Source organism: Pseudochaenichthys georgianus, chromosome 22 (genome assembly GCF_902827115.2).
Source record: "Pseudochaenichthys georgianus chromosome 22, fPseGeo1.2, whole genome shotgun sequence".
Classification (NCBI taxonomy): domain Eukaryota; kingdom Metazoa; phylum Chordata; class Actinopteri; order Perciformes; family Channichthyidae; genus Pseudochaenichthys; species Pseudochaenichthys georgianus.
Window position 1 is genome coordinate 18,844,932 of NC_047524.1, and position 17,909 is coordinate 18,862,840.

The 17,909-nt window shown below is 39.5% G+C and overlaps 1 protein-coding gene across 1 annotated transcript; it reads right to left on the minus strand.

Annotated features, from left to right (window-relative positions):
* Positions 1 to 791: 791 nt before the first annotated feature.
* LOC139436074 (sterile alpha motif domain-containing protein 3-like) lies at positions 792 to 8,778 on the minus strand. Its single transcript, XM_071207259.1, has 5 exons — positions 8,734 to 8,778; positions 4,811 to 5,854; positions 4,412 to 4,567; positions 4,044 to 4,136; positions 792 to 1,444 (listed from the first exon to the last, which is right to left on the minus strand). The coding sequence occupies exons 2-5, from the start codon at positions 5,831 to 5,833 to the stop codon at positions 1,148 to 1,150; spliced, it is 1,569 nt and encodes a 522-aa protein (XP_071063360.1). The 5' UTR covers positions 5,834 to 5,854; positions 8,734 to 8,778; the 3' UTR covers positions 792 to 1,147.
* Between the last annotated feature and the right edge of the window lie 9,131 nt (positions 8,779 to 17,909).

A 17,909-nucleotide genomic window follows, 5' to 3' on the forward strand; every position in this document is an offset into this window, starting at 1 on the left:
TCCCATTATTAATGAGTTACTAACATTTCCAATAAAGCTTAGCAGTACAGATAAATGTGGGCTCACTATTTGGCAAGTAACCGGTCACAGTTGCCCTGTTTATCTCAAATCTTATAAAAGCTTACTAATGATTTATAAAGTTTTCACAACTTAATTAATAAATGAATTACAAACTATTCGTAAACCCTTTATAAGGGTAGTCTTATTGTAAAGTGGTACCGATTTTTCTCATGGCAGTTAGACTCTAGAGACAAACCACACTGAAAGAAACAACTTGTAGGATTTACTTGATTAAATCTTAGCAAGTATTTGCACTTACTTTTTCTAAGTATATTTTACTGCTGTAATATCAAGTAGAACTTACTTTCCAGTATCAAGTCAAATGTACTTATCACCAGAAGTAACATTGGTGAAAATATTAAGTAAATGTTACTTAATAATGTTGAAGTTACACGTTATATTTATTTGAACTAATTAAGTAAAGTCTAATTATTTTCTTCATGGACAGGAACATCACTGTTATCAAATTATTAAGTAAATATTATATATCTGTAATAGTTACTGTTATGAAGTAAATAAGTAGATTTTATCATATTTTTTCTGTTTAAAATGTTGAATTACTCATTTGTTTGAAGTTATATTACTCACTTTAATTATGTAATTGTTACTCATTTACTTTTGAAAAATGTTACCTAATAAATGTAATAATCTATGCATTTAATATACATTGAGCACAAATCACACAACTAAAATACAATACAATTACACTTTATTTTGTCAACAATTAAATCACTATTAACCGACAATATTAACATTATAATAACTGCATGCAAACAATCTCTAAGCAGCAGCTTTCACAAAGCTCAAGAGCCAGAACCATGAAAGCTCAGAGGCAGGTGAGAAAACGCTGAAGTGTTTAGAACAAGAAAACCCAGGTGGTGAGGAATAACTGAAAATTAGCTAGGTCCTTAGAAACTGTTGCGTCACACTTAACACAATCACTCTTATCAGTTGAGAAGTCTGCATGTGAAGAAGCTTGACAATTGCTTTACATGTACATGTGTAACTTCCTCCATGTCTTGCAGCGACATACAAAGGGCCTCATGCAAGAACATACTTGATATGAATAGACTGCTTTTCCATGTCTTTAAGAAAGCAGGTTCACATTCAAAGCTTGCACTTTTGGGGTCAGCTTAATCCCATCCAGTCCGAGAAAAAGTTTCTGGAACACCTCAAAAGTGTAGCGCAGTGTTGGGGGGTATGCCAAGTTTAACGCATAAATCAGCCCCATAAGGAGCGCGCATGCTTTGGCAGTACTGCCGCATCCTGGCATAATCTCTCTGCCTTCAAGCAGGAGGGCTGCATCAACTGGATCCTCTTCATTGGCACCATGGACAACCAGGATCTTCAGGACGTGTTCAGTTGCATCACTGCGGCTGTCCTCCTGCATACAATTTACAAGAAAAATGAAGTGAGAAACATAGAATGCTTGAATCATTCAAAGTGACTTCATTGTCAGGGCAGAATGAAAACATGTGCTAAAGACCATCATTAATTCTGAGACCCTAGGGCCGTAATCCGGGCCGGCCAATTGTACTGTCTTTCAGAGGCTCTAGAGCAGTGGTTCCCAAACTTTTTGTGCCCAAGGCACACCAAAGGACAAGTAAAAATCTCAAGGCACACCTATTGTGCAAAATAGCCCTTATAACGTGTTATCACTCGTATCATGTAAAATATCTGTATTATGTGCATAATTATTTACTAATGCCAAATAAAATGTGACAAAGACAACTATATTACTCATGAAATATTTATTAACAAAATATTTCAGAAATTAATTTGAAACGTTATCAAATTAGGCTTCATCAAAGCAGCAACCCACTCATTTAAACCAGACAGGTCACAACATTAAACATGAGACAAAGGAAATTCAGCACAGAGAACTGTCAATGCAAGGAAGCTGCATTGTCCATGGTCCTGAACTACAAATTATAAATGTAACATTTCAGCAGAGATGGGGTCGTTACTAAAAAAAAATAATATATTACATATTACTTTTTTAAAAAGTAATATATTACACTACTTCGTTACTCTCTACATAAAGTAACTCGTTACTTTACTCGCAGGGCCGGCCCGCCCCTCCCTGCAGGCAGATCACGCAGACTGCTAACGTTTCAAATGTTCTCTTTAGTTCAGTTTCCATCCTGAATGTTTTCCTATCTGACCGTGGCTGTCCTCTGTCTCCTGATATCTGACCGTGGCTGTCCTCTGTCTCCTGATATCTGACCGTGGCTGTTCTCTGTCTCCTGCTATCTGTATATTTTGCGCAGTCTATCTCTGCTCACTCTGTTGCGTCGGCGTGTTGGCCATGTGTTGCACTGGAACCAGACACCGCAAAGACTTCAGCCGAGCACGTACGAACTGCGCATGCGTGAGTGGCAATAACTCTCCTTACCAGCAGGCCGCGGTAGTGTGTATTCGTCATTCAAAACAGGCAACAACCGGAAGACAGAGAAGAAGAACAGACTGTGAAAAAACAAACAACAAATAGCGTGTGCGGTAGCTCCACCTTAGCATGTGTTCTTTGCAGGTGCTTGTTGAGGTTTGACGTGGTGTTTACAGCAGTGGATAACAGCTTCTGGCCCGGACACAGTTTGCACCTCACCGTCACATTCTTGTCTATTCTTCGGACGAACTCAAAATAATGGGCATACCTCCACCCCTCAAGAGTTATCGCTGACTCAGCCATGTTTATGCAGCACTGCACATGGAGATGTGGACGCGCAAGTCGCGCAGATTACGTACATATAAACCTACAAAGTACTGATATAGTAAATTAAAAAATAATTATTTTTGTGTAGTTGTATATTGCAATAATAACGTATGGTTGTCACAAAATCCCACGGCACACCCGGACTTGCCTCACGGCACACCAGTGTGCCGCGGCACACCGTTTGGGAACCACTGCTCTAGAGGGCTCAGTTCTGAAGCTAGAGTAAAGATGATATCATATGAAATTAGGATCTGAGGAATCCATTGGTGCCTTGTCCAACCATGCCATGCTGGTCAGCAAAGAGGCTAAATAACGCTTCAAAGATAGGCAACATTTTGGGCTTAAGATATCTGAATGAAAATGTGTTCACTGGATACCCACGAGTCTCCTCTTTACACACATGGACACTTCATGCTGATCACAGGCAGTTTGGGACGAAAAACATGCAGTTCTGTGCATGCAGTATAAATGTGTTTTTTTCGCCTTTCTTAAAACGTTGTATTTTAATATTTTTGCATGCTGGGGTCTTGGAATTGCATGAATTAGATATGTGGATCCAATGAGCCCAATTATATTCATGTGTGATGATGTAGGAGCCATTCCATTGGAGTGAAACTTTTTTTGAAGATTGACTTCACAGTATAAAATGAGCTGTTGTGGCTTCTAGGATAGTCACAGCCATAAACTAGAGATGGAGGGCTTTCAGAGGATGTATGGCGTTCCTAGGTTTATTTACAAAAAGGGGGTTTCTGAGCAGTTTCCAGGACAGAAGTGCTCACCATCCAATCGCGGAAAAATGCAATTCTTGCAGAAATTTAAAAATAATTCAGATTTTTTTTATTCCAAATCACAGCATAGATTATTCTATGTCTTGATGTCCTAATGTGATACTTTGAAGGCATTTTTGACCATATTTGGCAATTCTCGAGTGGTTAATATGCTTAAATTTAGCAGCAAATCTGTGTATTAAATTCTATCAACACAAAAATTGCTGCAACAAGTTATAAGTTATGGGACATAATAGAGCAGGATAGCATCTCTCAAATACTTGGACCAATGTTCTGAGCCGTAATACACTGAAAACAATTGAAATTAATAAACTATGTTTATAATAGATGTGTGACTAGAACAATTTGACCCAGCTTTTAGATGATGTAAACCACTTCTATATGACATAAACTGTTGAGCTGCTATCTCCCTCTAAAGACCTCCTGTTTTAACATTAAAATGTTACAACAGTGTCATCAAAAAAATAATAATCATGCTTTACCAGGCAATCTTCAAAAAGGTCCTGTTGTTTTTCGCCAAGGTATAGTATGAGGCTGCGGATGACAGAGTCACGCCTCATGTCAATGCTTTGGTTCTGTGAAGAGAATAATATTGTGTCAATACTGAACTAATATTCATACACAATAAACTTTCAAGGAAGAAAACAAGAGCATACATGTGCGAGGAGGAGTGATTTGAGCAAACTGAGCAAGAGCCATGGAAAGATGGACCATGCAGGGGCATTTGAACAACCGAGTGTGAGGATGTGTGCTGTGTGTGTAAGCATTGGGCATCGGGTGATGTGTGTGTGAGTGAGGTCTGTCTTCCTTAAAAAAAAATGTGATCATGCACAATTTTGAACAAGCATACCTGACTCAGTGTTTGCAGGAACGGCCTCAGCTTGGTCCCGAGGACTCCTCCCTTGGCCTTCATCAGGGCAATAAGTTTTGGTGTGTAGTGGTCGAGTTTGTACATGAAGCTCTGCTCCAGCGAAATTGTAGTTATTCGCCCGAATTCCGCCTTTATCTGAAGTGACAAAGTAATCACAAGCACAACATGAGGAACTGGGCCAATAAGTCTGATACAAAATTAAGGCAGGGTCAATTATGTATAGGGTGTTATAAATCGTGCAGATATGAATGGTGGAATGAACAAGCTATTTATAGAATTGTAACTTTGAGAGAAGTGTTTCAAGTTAATTAATGTTCATGTGTATCTATCTTTTTTTAATGTGTTCCTGTACAATGGAGCATGTATAGATTCACCTACCTCAGCTTCACAAAACAAAGCAGGCCATCTCTCTTTGAAGTCACCAGCAGCAGGACTACCAGTCACAACCTCAAGCCTTCGATAAGAGAACGTTTTGGTCATTTTTTCTTGAATCACCTTGTGGTTGTTTTTCTTCTTCACCTCGTTGAGAAGCTCCTCCCTCTCCATCTCCAGACTGTCGCTAGTTTCCCCACTTGGATGTGGAGGAAGGTAGTTCACCTCGGCTCTCTTTGGTCTTTTGACATTTTTTGCAGGATTTTTGTCACCGGGTAATTTCCTTTTCAAGGAGTTGATGTCAAGCTCAGGACAAGGTACATCACATCTTCTCATTTTAGAACGGTAATTGGCCATCTTGTATTTAAGACGCTGTTGCCATCCGTACATGCCTGCAAATGAGGTTCCAGGCTCCCTTAGGCATGGATGCTTTTTTAACAGAGCTTCTGCGACTGCCAGTATTTGAAGACCAGTTGGATAGGCAGTGTAGTGGAATATTGCTTCAGCAAGTTTCTCAAGGATGACAGAGTTCATGCTTGGATTCCGAAGAAGTGAGCCATTACTTTCATAAGCCATCTTGCCTACTTGAAGGGGCATTTCGACATTATATGAAAAGGTGGGTATCACAAAACTAGTTGGCCATGGTTCTGATCGATACTGTGCGGACTGTGTTAAAAGGATGGTGTCAGATGAACTAACCAAGGAAATGTCATCTGGTAAAGACAGATCGCTTGGCACGGGCAAGGAAGCAGGAGCCTGGATCGGACTGAATGTGAGGATAATAGGATCCGTTTTCACTAGTTTGATAGTATCCTTGTCCTTAATCACATCCGTTGACATTAAAGTGAAGAATTGGTCATCAAAATCTTTGTCCATGTGCATAATAGTAAAACTCCCTTGGAGTTGAAAATGATCCTGTGCAGCTGCCAAAAGATTGTCTACAGTGCTAGGGATTCCATCCGGTAGGGTTAACTTGTGTACTTGAGTCTCTTCAATGATAACACGTAGTTGAGCTGAGGTAGACATCATCACAGCCGTGGCCAAGCAAAACTGCAAGAGTAAACAAAGAACAGACATTATTTGATTAGACAAAAGCAATTAATATACATCCGCAAAAGAAGCAATGATTAATGCATGCTTGAGAGATCAGAAAAAGGTATAATATACAATTAGGGTTTTTATAATAACAACCTTAAATCTGTAATAAATACAGAAAATAAGTCCTGACAAGGTATTTCACTTTATAAAAAGTGATACTTTACCTAGTTTCGCAAGCAGATGTGGTGTTTCAGAGAAAGCATTCGATTGCCTTCCACTGCATAGGTAGCCAGTGGGTATATGTCAGTGAGTTGTGACTGCTCAATTACTTTGACTGTGCTTGTGGACTCTAACTTGAAACATCTCAAATGCTCGCAGTACCATGCACATTGCAACTTCACTACAAACACTAAGCTGTCGCGAACAATGATGATTTGTAGTATTTCAGCAAAGTCGGGCAACCCACCAGTGGAGCCATATACCAACATCATGCCAATACCATAACTGGTGCCCTGATATTCTACCTTGTTTGTCAAATGAACAGCTCTCTCTTCTGGACATTTCTGTGATAGAAAGTCTTGTATGTTTTCATTTACAACCTCAAATGGAACTGTTGATATCTTTGATACCGAGAGAGCAGGTTTCTTGACATTTGAACCATGGAGATGGTATGCAATCATGGACTGGTATTTTCTTGCCATAGACTTCAAAATGTTACGGAAGCAGTTGGTCTGTCTCACGATCTTCTTGAAGAAGCTGTGTTTAGCCTCAAACCTCATCGTCCATAAGGACACTAGTGGGCCAAATTCTTTAATGAGCTGCGGGTAATGCTCTACAAAATGGTGTTTTAGAATCAATTTTCTTTGTGGAAAAACACTGCTAAATCTATGTCTATGTTCAGCAATCAGGCTATCCAGGTGACCAATGCTTTCATCTGTGTGGGTAGGTGACATAACCAACTCAACAACTTCTTTTAGTGTCATTAACAACTGCCATGCCTGTTCCTCTTCCTGTACTTTGGGACCAATCATAAGTGGAAGAAGCCTCAGTAAGCACCAATTCTCGTGTGCATTACCACCAATGGTTTTACGGGAGGCAAAGGCTAGTGGTATACCTTGCGGACAATTTGTCCTGTCTTTCCACTTATATGGGAACTGTTTGATGATTCTATTGAGCTCTTCAAGTGAGAAATACTTTTTCTTTATCAAGATATCTAAACACAATGCCAATTCTACAGGTACAATACCCTCGAGTAAATCATGCAGTACATCAGGTGGGTAACCTGTTGTCACATGAAAATGATTCAATCTTTGAGTAATTGCGCAATGCCTTTTAACTCCGTGGCTATGAGTGTTACTAGCCAATGCTGCTTCAATATCCAACTGGTGTTGCAGTTTTGATCTACAAGGGAATGCTCCTGTCCTAACTTCAAGTTCCTGAATCTGGGACCGCTCTCCGACACAAAATCTGCAATAGTGTGACCCACTGAAACTTTCTACAAACCCCCCGACTGAGTGGGCACCAAGGTTATCAGCTATCACAGAAAATACAGTTCCCTTTATGTTTTTCCCTAAACAGGGCACAAAAAGACCATCCTCTTCAAAGCTTTTCAGATCACTTAGTAATGGCTCGAGCACTCGAGGATAGCCATATTTTTTAACATCATCTGCCTTGCACAAAACAGCTAAGTATATTGATGATAATGTTGACCTTAATACAGACGGAATATCAGCCAAAACCCAATAGACACCTGTTACCTTGTGCTTCTTGCGCGAGGTTCCTAAAGGATTACATACCTCAAAATCATCACAGTAGAGTAGAAGTGAAAGTCTTAACTCCTCTCCAGATAGAAATGTGTTTTCTTTAAAGTGGGAACCATCACGAAAACCAGTATACTGACCTGAAGAACCACAATGCCCTGCACTCTTCAACACCTTCTCCTGGATGTTACTATCTTTCAGAATTTGTGACAAGGATTGCAAAATTGGTACGTATTGGAATGTCTTACCCTCCCTCGCATCAAGTATATACTCCAATGGTTCAACAATAGAGAAATGTTCTTTTAAGTACCTGTTTCTCTGGTATGCTGTGCCAAGAGGACCATTTGCATTGAAGGCTATACTAAGAGGATTTAACTGGCAAATGTTATTTACCAAATCTGTGATCACCAATTCTTCAACAGAACAGTTATGGTTTTTTAACGTGTTATGGACAATGTTTTTGATAACTGGTGCGGATGCTGAACAAGTAATAAATTGAAGCTCCTCTACAATGTCATCTATACATCTACCAGGCACATTGAAGATGCAGTCTAATTTAAGTAATAAGGAACCAAGCTCACGAACAATGACTTTAGCTAAATCTTCACCCTCTTCGACAAGCGTTTCACCAGGAGTAACTTCCCTTTCATCTACCAACCAACTACTGTCTTCTGTTGCCTGACTTGCATACGACTGAATTATATTACATTTAAAATCTTCAAGGCAGTGAGGATTGTGTTTCCTACTTTTATGTGAAGCAAAAGTTGAATATAGATTAGTACTAGTCACAATCTTTAAAAACACAATGAACAGTTTCGTGCTTTTTCAGATGAGCGCTGAGGTGTTCAAAATATTGCCTCTCTGTGTGAAAACTATTTGCATTACATACAAGACATGAAAATGAAAGAATTTGCCCTAATTGCTCAGTTTGTGTATGGTATCTAGACAAATGTGTGTGAAGAGCACTCCAACTTTTAAATGAACAAGGACAATCTGAGTACAAGCATGGTATTGACCGGCCTTGACCGCTGTGTAGATGATTCAATCTATAATGCTTTATGAGCTGTAAACGTTTTGATGTCGTGAAGTTGCAATGTTTGCATGACCATCTCATAATATAAAGAGTCCTACATGTTCTCCCTGGTGAGACCAGCTTGGAAATCTGTCAACTGTCTTCCTCCCTAGACCTCAACTGGCTCCAGCCGCTCCACTTAAAAGTAAGGCCACTCTGTAAATGAACAGACATAATTTGTAATATTAAAACAATGGTTTAAACATTTATCCACAATTTTATATTACATTACGCAGTGAAGAATAACAGTAATAATATATCACTCTACTTGCCTGAGCAATCACTCCAATTAGACTCCACTGGCTCACTGCTGTACTGCTATTCTTCCTGTTGATAGACAGATATGTAAATAAGACAGATGAACTTCGTGAATATAACATGTCCACTTAATTAGACTTGATTGAACATTAGAAGAAAAAAAATTAAACAATTGGTGGATATTTTACTGAAGTAAAAGTAGCAATACCACAGTGTATATTTATAACAGAGTATTTAGTTACAAGTAAAAGTCATGCATTCACAACCTTACTTAAGTACAATTTAAAAAGTATTAGTATCAAAATAAACTTAAGTAAAAAGTACTCATTATGCAGAATGGCTCATTTGACAGTAATATGTATTATATCACTGGATTATAATTAGTGATGCACTAACTCACAGGTCTGAAACTGCAGAAAAAATACTTTAACTTACTGTAAAAAAAACAACAATATAATTATAAGATATTTTAAGCCGTGTGTGTGTTTACTGTGAATTAGCTTCATTTGGGATTGCTTGGTCCGTGTACGCTTCGTCCATTTATTGATGGCAGAAACGAGAAAACAGCGGTAGCGCTGTTGCATGTAACATTTGCTTTGTATGTCGGGGGCGGGAGATTCATGTGATTGGTTGTTGGTCGCGTTGCTCGAATAAAATCCCCAAGCTTCAGACACGCCCAGCTCCAAGCTTTTTTTTAAGCTGTAGTGTGGACGCTCCGTGACGCGGCAGGCATTCTCCAGCCCAAATCAGCAAAGCTTATGAGTTAGTGATGGGAATTCCGGCTCTTCTTGGTGAGCCGTATCATTTGGCTCGGCTCACCATGAAGAGCCGTCTCCTTCGGCTCCCAAACGGCTCTTCAGTTGACCACATATTAGGCCTATACCTTTTAATTAAATCAAATGTAGCCCTGTTTTGACTAATGATATATATGTGTACACATATATCACTTAAATTATTCAATACATCCTTTGTACTGAAAAATTACATGTTTAATATAAATGATTTGCTGTGGCCAATTGTTTTCATTGCATTTACAGACCCGTGTAACTCTCTGATACCACCCAATGAATGCATTGACTTGCTTGTAGAAACACAAAACAGATAGCAACACCTATAAAAACTATTTTAAAAAAAAGGGGGCTACTGTATCGACCTATATAAAGTATATAAATATAGTTTTTTTTTCAAAATACCAAAAAGATCCTGCATTTTAGCCATGCCTCATTTCGCTCTATTTGCTCTTTCCAGCGCTGTTTTTGCAGGGGGCTGATTCTGTGAGCTGCAGCTGACCACACCCCCCTTCAGGAGAGGAGAGTGTGCTTTGAGGTCAGCTGCAGGGCTGTCAGAAGAGGGGGAGAAAAAGAGGTTTTATTCTTATAGAAGTAAGAAGAGAAGTAATGGGGCAGAAACCCTCCTTTTTACGCAGCGGTCCAGACATAGACATCATAGATACGGCGACACATATTCAGTTGCCAGTTACTTTGGCATTAGGGCAGGGATATCTAGATACTTCCCAAGGTTTGACATCATGAATTGTGCTACTTTTAAAGCAAGCAACGATGTTTTCAAATCTGTAATCAAAAAGCTCCTCAAAAACACTATCGAAGCAGTTCCTGCCGTTGCTACGTTAGTTCAAACAGTAACAACGGACTACTTTTCTTAGCGGATGCATGTCAATTTAAATCAATACATAAAACTCTTTTTTAAATCAATAAAATCATTTTCTAAATCCATACAAGCATTTCAATTAATATTGGGAGTCATGTCGTTACTTTGTTGAGAATGTGGCCATGTGTAATAAGCGGGATAATGTGCACATTGCACATCGCATAATGTGCCTTCATGCCGATCTAGATCCCTCCGCAAAAATAAATAAAAAACGGCTCGTTCGCGGGCGAGAGCCGGCTCCCGTCGTTCACTTAAAACGTACCTTCAGCTCATGAAATCTCTGCAGTATCAGAAGGAAGTAGCCTAATGATAAATCTGCAGCCTCTGAAAAGTGCCGCGTCAGAGAACCAGTGCCTTTTACGCACGGCCGCTCACAAAGGACAGCACGCTGCGGTCTAACCACACAGACACACATCAGGTGTTCGCTCATTATTCCGTATTCTGCCGTTGTATGCTCTTTGTTTCTAAACGTATCAATGTATTGTGAACCAAAACTAAATAACATGCAGTATAACATTTATTTGCACTCATTGCGGCGTGCCGCTTAATCATTTACATAATATTTAAGCTTCTCATAAGTGAAAATGTTTAAAAGAGAAGGGTTTTGAAAAAGTGTCTTTACTATAGGAAATATGCATTACACAGTTGCCTACAATGATATGCAGGCATTTATTTTTATTACATTTTTGTTAACAAGAAACATCTATTGGCCCACCCACAATTGAAATCCTGGCGCCTCGGCTGATGCCAGGGCTAGTCAGTTAGCATGCTAATTTCAGTAGCTAATATATCTGTACAACACAATAGATTGGTGTATTTGACATAATGCAAGCACTGTAACCTCTTTTGTTTCTGTACATATTTTTTTTAATGTTTAAAAAAAATCCATTGTAACCATAACCTGACAGGATGACAAAGCTAATTTTGGAAAACTGCGGCTAACGCTAACTCAGCTAACATTACTTTTCCTCTCCTCTGCTTTTGACAATGCTATTCCAACTGCTATGCCCTTAGTTTTATAGACGTGAAATAAAACGTGGAACCTTCTTTAGATGCATGTGAGTGTTTTTTTTTTTAATTATCTGGTAAATTACAGTTAAGGTTAGCTAGCTAACAGCACGTAACATATCTAAAACATAATCTCTCAACTTTGTGAACTAATGCACAGAAACGTTAACATGGTTCAAGCAAACAAGAATCCGGCTATTATGCACAAAGACACATATATTATCATAAGTCTTAAACAGAGAGACAATAACTTACCAACACTTCTTTTTCCAGCTATGCAGCTCCTCCGACAGCCTTCAAATGTGCAACTGCAAACCCAACTGAACCGTCGTCCAAAAACGCGGGTATCTTGTCTTGTCAAGACGCATGCGCCGATTCAAACGGCTACTATGGTTTTAGATTAACATTTATTTAGTATTTTAAGGTTTATGAGCAGTGATTATAAATCATTTAAATAGTATGAGTAAATATATAATAAAACTTACTCCTCCCACACTGTAAATGTATTACATGAATAAAAGGTGTATACATTTAAAATGTTACTTAAGAAATTCTAGTTATTTGTGAATCTTGATATTACCATGTAAAAAGTACGACAGTTAATTAAATATATTTTACTACACCAAAAAGTCAGTTTTTTGAGTGCAGGGGGCTTTGCTTTTAATCTGTGTCTGTCCATTTGGTGTAGTATTTTATCCAATATTACATTTGGTTTATATATTAGTCACTTTATTATGAAATGCCAGGTTGTAGGTCTTGGTTTGAACATTCAATTCTGAAAATAAAAAATCAACCATTTAATGATGATTAATGATTCATTGTTCTTTAATCCTGACATGACTAGAGTAGATAGTAATTAAGTATGTCAATCTGTATAGGAAGACGAGTTAGGGGATAGAGGAGAAAAGGTTATGGTATAATTACAGAGCCTGTCAATTTATGAATTGAGGAAATCAAAGTTAGTCTATTAACCAAAGTGTAGCCATCTAATAATGTACTATCTGTAATTAAAGATCAGAGGAAAAGAACAGAATGAGAGGGGTAAATCCGGAATAAAGAAGCAAAGAGATTATAGAGCAGTGAGAAGGAAAGGAAGAAAGAGAAGACACGTTTAGGTCAGGATGGATATCCGAAAGTGGTTTTCCAACAAGAAGGCTGGTAGTTCTGGCAGCAGCAAAGATATTGTGGAGGCTGAGCTTCCAGAGAGGGATTTAGTTCAGAGCGAGTTAACTCCACCAGCCAGAGAAGATGTCCCGGCGGCCAACACATCCTCACTCCCAGGTCGGCCTATGTTGACGTTATGTCAAGTCCCCTGCCGGCTTTTTCCAACGCAAGGGGGGGGGCCTTAGCGTCCATTTTCAACGCAAGGGGGGGGGCCTTAGCGTCCATTTTCAACGCAAGGGGGGGGGCCTTAGCGTCCATTTTCAGCTTTCCGGGATGTCCATGTGCTTCTATGGACGCTCATGGAAGCACGGCATTCATTTGTGTCGACTGCCCTTAAAGGCAATGTGAGCGTCCATTCTCATTGGATAGCGGAGAATTGTACACCCGGAAGTAAATATTCCCCTTACTGACGATTGATTTTACAGTGATATCTGCACTACTCATCGACTAAAAAACACCAGATTATCCTTGTTAATTACACAACATTGATTGGTTTAAATTGTGTGCAATGCTTTTGTATTTTTCCCCTTCGATTCGGAGAAACAAATCTTTTTTCGGAGTAAATGATGGCAGAAGACACTACACTACCCAGAATCCCCAGCTATCATTTCTCCCTGCAGAAAAAGAAAACATGGCCGAACTTCGTTTTATTCTGGGTGTAAAATGCCTATTTTAAAGTTAGTTTGGCCATTAAAATGCGTTTTGATGTCATTTGATGCGAGAAATATGAGTTGTTATTTCAGATTATGTGTGCAGTGGATGTCCATGATCTTTAGTTTGCTAGTTATTACGAAGATTACTTCAGGAAATTGCGTCCAACGTTTTCATTGTTACCAAGGTGGTTGCTAGGGACGCTGCTATCGATATTATTTCTGTTATGTTGTGTAACTGTTTAATGGTGTTATCTTTATTGCTACCCCCTTCCCCGTCAATGTATAGTGTTGGTCCACAGCGCAAACATATTAGTTAACAAAATCCGCATCTAAAGATACGTTATTTCCCCCTGTGCAATTCCAGTCTCACATCTCACAGCACATCGTCATTAACAAATACCGGAAACAGACCGAAAACGTTTAAAGAAAATAAAATAATACCTTATTCCGAGTGTGCTTGCTTTTCTCTTTGAAAGTCATCACATAACGGCATTGTAATACACGGTTCGGCTGCATTAAATATTACATATCTGCCGTAGTTCTGTATTTATAGAGCCCTGATGAGAAGACAAACATGAGGAACTGAAAACGTGACGTGGATCATAAATATATCAGCCATTAAACAACATCTTACATTTCTTTTCACACAATACGTCTCTTTGCCGTATCAACACTAATTCGGCTCACTTTTATATTTGATCCAATTGGTAGATAGGCTGTATTTACACCATAAAGGTGCACAGATGATATAAAGAGACACCTGGTGGTTAAAGCATGTTATTGAATTTCATTATTTTTATTATTAGATATTAATAGGATCCCTATAAAGTATATTCATTACTCGTTATTCTCTACTAATAGTTAATTAAAGACTGTATATAATGACTATTTTGCACATCCCGTTCAAGATTTCAAGATTTTCTAAGGTTTATTGACGTATCATATAGGCCTACACAACTGTGGTGTAGTTCTGCACTGAATGAAAAACTTGGGTCGCAGGTTCCTCAATAGTGCATTACAAGACATCTATCAATATGTGTGCATACCTCCAGCAATGTGAACTATGTTGAAGCACTTATTTTAACTGATATTATACATAATGTATTATGCTCTTATAAGATGTATGCAGATATTTCATCTCCGGCCTTGTCAGGTATTGAACAATCAATAAATAAAGAACACAGAATTGTTAAATATAAAACACAGAATTTGTGTGATTATACTAAATGATTTTCAAATAAACACCACTGCAGATTTAACTGTTACACATGCTGATGTAACGCAAATGTTCCAACTTGGGATCAATAAAGTATATCTTATCTTAAGCTGATCGATGGCTACTGCCATATTTGCAAAATGTGCCTATGAACCTTGACAAGTGCATGTTTCAGGCTTATCAATTAATGTAATGTAATGTAATGTTATCAATTAACAACAGGAGGGGTCACAAACATAAGTCCAGCTGTTAAATAAAGCTCTTCTGACCTTAGCTGGCGTGTGGGTATATATATTAATACTGACCATTATGGGCACCAGCAATTTTCACCCATTTCTTAATTATATGTTTTAAATGTGAGTGTTTCCTGTCCCCTAAACCTCCAGGGATGTACACAGTTTAATACTGGCAACTTCTTATTATGGGAAATACGAAAACGTCTTTTAAAACTACAACTCCCAGTAGAGACGTGCCATAGAGAACATGTTGCGAAACAGAATAGCCAGCATGTGTAGTTCTGGGGACGGGGTGGGGGAGGGGGGACGACGACGACGCGGTGGACTCGTTCAAATCCAGTTTTGAACAGTCTGCCGTGGTTCCATCCCATTTCAAGTGCTGTTCGAGGCTCGGTAACCCTCGGAGCACACTCTCCAATCACAGAGCTTGAGGACTATCACGGGGTTTGTCAAACAGAGCACATGGTGTAGTCCAAACGATAGCTGGGGATTCTGGGTAGTGTAGTGTCTTCATTGCCTTTAAGGGCAGTTGACACAAACAAATGCCGTGCTTCCATGAGCGTCCATAGAAGCACATGGACATCCCGGAAAGCTGAAAATGGACGCTAAGGCCCCCCCCCCCTTGCGTTGAAAATGGACGCTAAGGCCCCCCCCCTTGCGTTGAAAATGGACGCTAAGGCCCCCCCCCTTGCGTTGGAAAAAGCCGGCAGGGGACTTGACATAACGTCAACATAGGCCGATCTGGGAGTGAGGATGTGTTGCGGCGGAGGCCAGGGCTGCAGTCGGATAGTTTAAAAATCAGCTCCTAAGTTCTAACCCTATCGTCTATTCCTTGACCTCTGAGTGAAACGTCATGGGGTTAAGGGATAGTGGATAAGAGAATTTTAAAGGACTTAGGAGAAGAGACTGCGGTACTTTAGAGAATCCGAATGCACTTTCACTATCCGACGTGTTTATGATGCGCCAGCGGACGTCATTGTGTGCGTCTGCTGCTGTGGGGAAACTATGGAAACCACAATTTTCTATACAGCGGACGACAACATGGATGTTTAATAAGAACGAGGGACTACTGTAAACTCATCTAGAGACTCTGCACCATGCTCTGATGCTGCTGCTTTGCTTTATGAACGTGGACAACAGAGAAACATATTCTTCAGGACCAAAGTTGGAATTGAAATAAAAAAGGAAAGTGAAACTGCTCGTCACCCTCTCCCTCCGGTCCACATTAATACAAATGATCCCAATACGTATGATTGTATGAACTAAAGATCTTAAAATCAATACAGATGTATTTATTATAAACGTTAGTCCTTAACATCTATCACTGTGTATATCACCATTCAAACATCTTTTAAAAGTTGAACAAACCCCACACAGCTCAGTGAAGACTGAAATGTTGACTTTATTTGATCATTTCAGTAAAAACTAAGGTTCATATTTCTCTCTTTGATTATAATACTGATGAACGTTCAAAACAAAGCACTTTGGCAATTTACCACCTATGTTTTAAAAAGCTTAATAAGCACCGTAACTTTCATGATATAATTTCTCCGTCATAATCGTTTTTTTCCGTGAACGGCCGACTGTTGAGTGACGGCAAATGCTGCGGCTGCAAGGCATTGTGGGGCAGCATTTTCGCTTCTCCTGCCGGTTAGGGAAGTCCAGTGGTTCCTAAGCTAAAGGAGGTTATACAGGAAGTTTGAAACCTCCTTTCCTATCATTCTCATCATTCTAGAGTATTCGAACGGCACTTATCATGGCTGCCACTGAGGGACTTCCGGGTCATTTCACTCCTTTAGGAAGGTTCCTAAGCTAAATGGACTATTCGACTTCAGCCCAGAGCATCTTGTTCCACAATAAGCACGAATGGGTCAACAGTCGCCTCCAGCTCCACCTTTTAATGCCACTGCGCCTGACGATCTTGGGACAGAGGGGCCAACCCAGGTTATCCGGCAGTCCTACCCTGTCCGAATAATTAATGGACAAAACGCACCTTTACCAAGAATAGGTTTAATGGAAGAAAGTGGCTGGAATATTCAGTTGTGGCTGATGCTGCATTTTGCTTTGCATGTAGAAAGTTTAACATAGGGTGTAGTGCTAATGCAGACAAAGCCTTCACACAAACCGGCTTCTGTAATTGGAAATGTGCAACTGATAACTGATGTGTGTGTGTGTATGTCCCTTTAACGTTCAGCACTGATTGAGGGCACCTGGCTGTCGGTACGGCCATGAGGAGTGAAAGGCCCGAGCCAGAGACTTGCTTGCTCTCTCTGTTGGAGGATTTGTTTTGGAGAGCATACCTGACTTATGATTTTATTTCCCTTCACCTTAGTTTGGCATTCAACACTTTGCACGACTACACCATTTTCACACACCCGCACACATACACTACTGATCTTACTGATTAACACATCCCATTGTGGTAGCTCTGTTTAGTTTAATGGTAATAATAAATATATTTCCTTACATCGCGTCCGTTTCACGTTTTTGGCCAAGAGCCAGGCCGTGACAGTTGTGAAAAAAAAGTCGCCCCCTGATTTTTTAACAGCCCCCTCAGTCATTTCATCCTGGAGCCTGGCCTGGTGTGTGTGGTTAAAACAGCCTGTGGTCACTCTTTATAGGTGTTCAATGAAGGTAAACACAGTGGCGGCGGTGCGTAAAAGCTCTTTGAGCGCTGGTGCTGCGATTCTGAGAGAAGCCGTTATCCTGACTTTTTTTTTTCTCTTTCTGTTTTTTTTTTAATGTCCCGTTAGGGGCTCCGTAGATCCATACATCCACTTGGCCCTAATCCTCTTCCGGAGTGAACACGGGACGGCTTTTTTTAACGTTTTATTTCTTTGAATTCCATGCAAAAATTTGTTTACAATCTTTATGTATTCTATGGTTTAAATGTACCAAATAATTGTTCGTATCATTGAGCAGCTTTTGTTAATTTAATTTTCAAAAAATACTTACTGTACATATGTTGTAGGTCCTATTTATTGGAAGTTACATTGACATCTACTACATTAAATGTATGAACATTATTGTCA